Source organism: Nicotiana tabacum, chromosome 15 (assembly GCF_000715075.1).
Source record: "Nicotiana tabacum cultivar K326 chromosome 15, ASM71507v2, whole genome shotgun sequence".
Classification (NCBI taxonomy): domain Eukaryota; kingdom Viridiplantae; phylum Streptophyta; class Magnoliopsida; order Solanales; family Solanaceae; genus Nicotiana; species Nicotiana tabacum.
In genome coordinates, this window is record NC_134094.1 from 125,643,876 (window position 1) to 125,650,057 (window position 6,182).

General features: G+C 33.0%; 1 protein-coding gene across 1 annotated transcript; it reads right to left on the reverse strand.

The window, feature by feature from the left end:
- Window positions 1-2,882: 2,882 nt before the first annotated feature.
- Window positions 2,883-5,905, reverse strand: LOC107774756 (cytochrome P450 78A5-like). Its single transcript, XM_016594398.2, has 2 exons — window positions 4,803-5,905; window positions 2,883-3,773 (listed from the first exon to the last, which is right to left on the reverse strand). Exons 1-2 carry the CDS (start codon window positions 5,778-5,780, stop codon window positions 3,168-3,170), a joined length of 1,584 nt encoding a protein of 527 aa, XP_016449884.1. The 5' UTR covers window positions 5,781-5,905; the 3' UTR covers window positions 2,883-3,167.
- Window positions 5,906-6,182: the final 277 nt, after the last annotated feature.

Genomic DNA, 6,182 nt, shown 5'->3' on the forward strand with positions numbered 1-6,182 from the left:
GGATATCACACTCAAAGTAACTAATTGTATTAAATCACCAAATGGAATTACAATAACCTAATGTCCATAGAACAATAGAAACAACGTCGAAGGAAATAGAGATGAGATGACAAAAGAAACTGCAACATGAAGCTAAGAAGAGAGGGGATGAGATACAGATTCAGAAGAGGAGATGAGAAGTACAGACTTGAGCCGAACCTTCAACATAATTCCCATGCCATGTGTAGTATTCTATTTGGTTGTTTAGTGGCCTTTCCTCAATTTAGCTTCGGGCCCAATACTCTCAACTGGATCAGCTTTGTTACACATTTCTGACCCATAATCCCATACTGAGTCACGTGGGTTCACAAAATATAGCTCGCGGAGGATTTGCATACCTTTAAAAGAGGTGAGCCATATCACTTTCTTGATCTTTGATTCTTATTCCTTTAATCATTCGTTTTTTTCCACCAAATTGTTATTTCTTCGATCTGTATTATACTGTTTGTGGATATTGCTTGTTTTTTAATAACTTGTTTCTTTGTATCCTTCTTGAGCCGAGGATGCTTCGAAAACAATCTCTCTACCTTCCAAGGTAGGGGTAAGGTCTACGTACACACTACCCTCCTCAGACCCTACGTGTGAGATGTCACTGAGTTGTTGTTGTTGTTGTATTATACTGTTTGTTAAAAAAAATTCACACGTTTTAAGAAAAATATTTAACAACGTTAATCATAAGAGTATTTTTTTTAAATTACTTTTTATCTTTTTTTAAACTTGTGAATTAAGTAAATAATTATTGCAAGAAAAAAAGCAAGAAATAATTTCTTTTTCTCCAAAACGTCAAATATTTAAAACAAATTAAATTTGCTAAGGCCAATAACTTCCTTATCATCTCAACCCAAATAAATTCCAGAATATCATGCTTTCTGTGAGCAAGAAAATATCTTGATAATTTTCTTCACTTTAACGTGAACCATAATATTTTATCTTTTTCCCCATCTAAAAGGCTAATCTTTCTAGCTGGTAGTTATAATTAGGCGTAAACTAAAGCAGGCAAGAATAAAGATAAGAGAAAAGGATGAAAAGGTATTTTATTATGTAGCATGATTTTATATTTTTATGACCAATGAGGACTTTTGGTTTATAATTATTCAACAAATGATACGATCTTTTAAGATTTGATCCGTCATCATATATTTTTTCAAAGTTTATATACCGACGGTTTAAAATATTTACACAGTATTGTCATTTAGAAAGGAATTGCAAATAACTCTATTTCATAGCATTAATCGATAATCTAGAATAAATAAATAAAATAAGCTTTTATAATAAGTTAAGTTATACTGATAATGTTAAAATTTATTACATCTGGTCATAAAATGCTACTCCTATTAAGTACTCCTAAGTTATGGAGGCCAGGACCAGATACATATGAATCCAGATAGAATTTAATGAAGGGGGAAAATGTTCAAACCAATTTTGGTAGGACGCTCTTTTCGACACCGACAGGAGTAATTCAAAACTCATCTTTTGACGATGTTCTTTAATTATAAATATTTATTGTTTATCGCAATCCGTCCGGTCAACAAGAACGAAAAAAATTCCATCATTCAAAATCAGATATTTCCCCTACTAATGATGAACTTTTTTTTTATATGAATTTAAATTATACATACCGAAATTAAGTGTAACGAACTTTTATGTTATTAGTGTGATTTAACTTATTACAACATGTTACTTTATAATTTATTATAAGTTTACTAATGCTGATTAAACATAGTTACATGCAATTGTCTTTTAACTTAAATAATAAAATTCTAAACTTGCTAAAACTTCAAAGTCAAAAGAAGAAATCTAACAAATAAATTGCTTGCCTAACTAGAAAAACGCCGGAGAAGAGAAAGTAATCGCGCTGGGGAAGGTGGAATCGCGATTGATTCACTGAAAAATTAAAAGAAAAAAATCACTAAGTAAAAATAAATAATGGACGGAGGGAGGAGAGAAAGAGAGAGAGGGGTACCGTATGGACAGGCGGAGGGAGGAGAGAAAGAGAGAGAGGGGTACCGTATGGACAGGCGGAGGGACGGAGGGACGGAGGGATGGGGGTTGGCTCGGGTGGCTGAAGAAGAAAGAAAAGAGAAAGAGAAAAGAAGAGAAAGAAAGAAAGGGGTCGGGCATAGGGTTTTTTAAATGGATTTCCGACCGTTATGGTCGAAACTTTAATATTTATTTTTTAATACTTTAAAGTTTCCGACCGAATCGGTCGCAAATAAAAAAATTATTTTTTTAAAAAATTTTGACTTTTAAATAGAGGCGGATTCAGTCGAAAATTTGGTTCGCGGATTTTAGCGCCAAGCTGTGTGACCACCATTGTCGGAAACATGGTCGAAGTTATATAATAAAAATGTAACTATTTTTTAAAAAATTTTTGACTCTTTCGGTCGAGAATTTCCTGACAATTTTTTTCTGTCAGAAGATTTCAGTCAGAATTTAGTGTTTTTCTAGTAGTGTTATTTAATTATGTAATATAGATCTTTTATGACGTGCATAGAACTTAAACTCTTTTTCCGTTAAAGTGAATTAGGGTCATTAATACTGAATTTATTAGTCCTTTAAACCTTAATTATTCCATAAATGACCAGTTACATTTTTTTTTTAAAAAAGAAAATGATCCAACAAAAATTTTCTATGTGAAAAGTTCCATAAAACATTTTTTTTTTTTGTAATGGACCATATATAAGACTGATTTCGAACATATATACAATCATGTAATAATTATAAGTACATTTTTGTGATAAGCATTTAATTGATAACTTGATAAAAATATTTACTAACATGTTAGCACATGTTAAACTACACTACAATGTACAAGTCCAATTTTAAAAAAAGCAAATAGCAAATTATTTGTAAACATTTGAAATATATTTGTATTATATATTGCTTTGAATATGTAAAATGACATAAGTGTACAAGGATGATGAAAGTCTAGTTATCCAAACCAGAACCAACAAACAAATTTGTACCATGTTGCACTTTCCTAGATTAACCAAAAACTACTAACTAAATTACCCCATTCTTACATACTAATAGAAGCCTCCTATCTCCATATTTTGGAGGTCCAAAATCATGGCTGAGATTACATATATTATATATAACAAAACAAACAAATCCAACCAAACCTAACTTTAAGAATTAACCCTAGGAATAGCTTTGCAAACTAAAGAGTGCTTCATTTCCAGAGACAACTTCAAACACTCAGATAAATCCACACCATTATCTGAAGCAATCCAATTGAAACTTTGAAGTAACTGAGCTAACCAAAGTTGAACAGTAGCAAGTCCCATTATTTTGCCAGGACACACTCTTCTCCCAGAGCCAAATGGTGCCAACCTTAGATCAGAACCCATGATCGCGACATCTTCTTCCAAAAATCTTTCTGGCATGAACTTTTCAGGCTGTGGCCAAATGTTTTCGTCGCGAGTAATTGCCCACATGTTAACCATTGCTGTTGTTCCTGCTGGGATGAAGTGATGACCAATAAATGTGTCATTCATTGCAAGTCTAGCCCAAGAAAGAAGAGGACCTGGTGGATGGATTCTAAGTGTCTCTTTTACTATAGCTTGAAGATAGGTTAATTTAGGCAAGTCAAAATCAGATACACCTTTATTTGTTCCTACAATATTGTCTATTTCTTGTTGAGCTTTGGCTTGTATTTCTGGATGTAGCACCATTCTTGCAAGAATCCACTCTAGTAGGATTGCAACAGTATCAGTTCCCCTGAAGATCATTTCCTGAAAAGAAAAGAAAATAAATGTGTTAGGGTCGATCTTCCGAAAACAGTCTCTCTGCCTTCACAAGGCAGGGGTAAGGATTACGTACACACTATCCTACTCAGACCCCACTTGTGAGAATGCACTGAGTATGCTGTTGTTGTATAAGAAATTAAATGTGTTATCTCTACTATCAGGTGTCGTTTGTTTACTGGAAATAAGGATTATAATTTCTGATAGAATTTGAGATTATATTTATCGTAGTATGTTTCTTTATGGGTATTAATTATATTGATACAAATTTTATACCAAAATGGTGGTATTAACTAACATATATTGAATATAGGATAACAATCCCAGAATTATAATCGTGAAATTATTAATCCTTGTATAACTGTCTTTGATGAAACTAAGCAACCCCTTAAAGTTATGATAGTAACAGAATTCAAGTAATAGAGACAGAACAAGATTATGATAAGGGACATATCAGCAAAAGAGATACTATGATATATATCAGCACTACTACTCCCATCATGTAAAGTTAAAGATAAAAATTATTCAGATTCTTCATATCTTAGGTACTAAAAAAGGAGAAATGTAACAGATATGTTCCAGCATTTATTTAAAAGAATCAGGTGTTAAACAACAGGAAAAAGGGAAATTGCAGCTATATGGATAAAAGACAAGAAATGACATCACCAGAAAGTGGAGTATACAAAAAAGACAACAAAAAAGGAGTCAAAGTTTAATTTAGTACTCCTGTGAAGTTCCTCCACAAGCTTAACAACGTACGAGCTGAGCCTAGAGAATGAACTAAAGAATAAAGCATGTACAACAATACATATCACGTAGAATATCATAAATTGCATGCCACAAACCAAAAATATCAATATTCAAGCATTATACCAAATACTAGAATTTGACTTAATTATATATACTAATAATATAAAGAATGTTATATTTTAATTTGTTATAACAGGTAATATGTATTATCTTTCCGTATGTATTGAAAATATTATCAAACGTAATAAAGTGGTGAATAGAAAATACCCAAAGAACTGCGATCATGTCCGTGTTACTGAGTTTATTATCCTTCTCCAAATCGAGCAAGACATCAACAAAGTCCGATAAACCTTCATCAGCAACTACACCACCATTTTCAGCTCTTTTAACCCTGTGTTCTTCTATAATTTTCCCAACAAAAATATTAACTTTAGTAGCCAAATCTCTACATCTTCTTCTAACCCCTTGCAAATCTAACCACCCCAAAAAAGGAAAATGGTCACTCCAATTAAATATACCCAACAACTCATAACCTTCACACACTAAAAACTCCAGTTTTTGTCCATCATTGTCCGTTATAAAATCATAACATTTCCCAAAAACACTACTCATCACATTATTCAAAGATCCAAAATGCAAAATCCTCTTTACTTTAATTTTCCCTTCTGTCTCGGCCATTAAACTCATGATTTCACTCACCATTTTATTGCCTATTTCTCTTCTACACTCCCCTAAACTTGATATTCTCTTATGACTAAATAAATGTGTTGCTGACATTTTTCTCAAACTTCTCCAGTACTCGCCGTAAGGTGCAAAACCCATTGCTCTATGAAACAAAAGTTCGTAAGCAGATTCCTTAACAGGTCTATCTGCAAAAGCAGAACTGTTTAAAATTTCTTTCGCGGACTCTGGTTGGCTTGAAATTATAAAACGCGTAAACCCAACAGAAAAAGCCATTAAAGAAGTAGCGCTGAGGCTTTTTGACAACTTTGAAAGAAGTCTATGAGTGAGGGAACTAGTGAAGGTGAAGACCAAGCCAAGAACGGGTAGACCTGATGGCCCGGGAATGGTGGGTCGGAACCCGACCCGGGACTTGGATAAAGCCCATGCAAGTCCACCCGGGGTGAGCCAGAAGGTGAATGAAAGGAAGAGAAGAAAGAAGATGAGAAACTCATAGGAAAAGAATACATTTGAGGAATGGCCATAAGTTGAAGTAATGAAAAGTATTGAGTATTCAGATGACATTTTTCTGAACTTTGAAAAGTTAAAGAGAAAGAGAGTGTGTGTGTGTGTGTGTGTTTCAGGTGGCGAGCAGTTTTGATGTGTTATTTGTGTGAGAGAGAGAAGGTAAACGACAGCAGTTGTGTGTGAGGAAGACGAAGAGTAGTGTAGGAACGTTTAAATAGAGAATTATTATGAGAAAATATACTCACTTGGAACTTGAAGATTTTGAAAGAAAAAAGGGAAATAATAATTCAGAAAAAATAACAGAATGCTGAAATAACAAAAATACTTTAAAACTAGTAACTTATTATACTGCATAATAAAGGATGAGTTCTATAGTAACTTGGTGTCAATGTAAAAAAAAGGTCTAAGATGAATCCACTAAATAAATACTCCTATAAATTATTTATATGAATTGATTTA

Coding starts and splice junctions, on each gene's coding strand:
- LOC107774756 (XM_016594398.2), bottom strand. CDS start 5,780: ATGTCATCTGAATACTCAATACTTTTCATTACTTCAACTTATGGCCAT. Junction 3,774..4,802: donor ACATGATCGCAGTTCTTTGG/GTATTTTCTATT, acceptor TTTTCTTTTCAG/GAAATGATCTTCAGGGGAAC.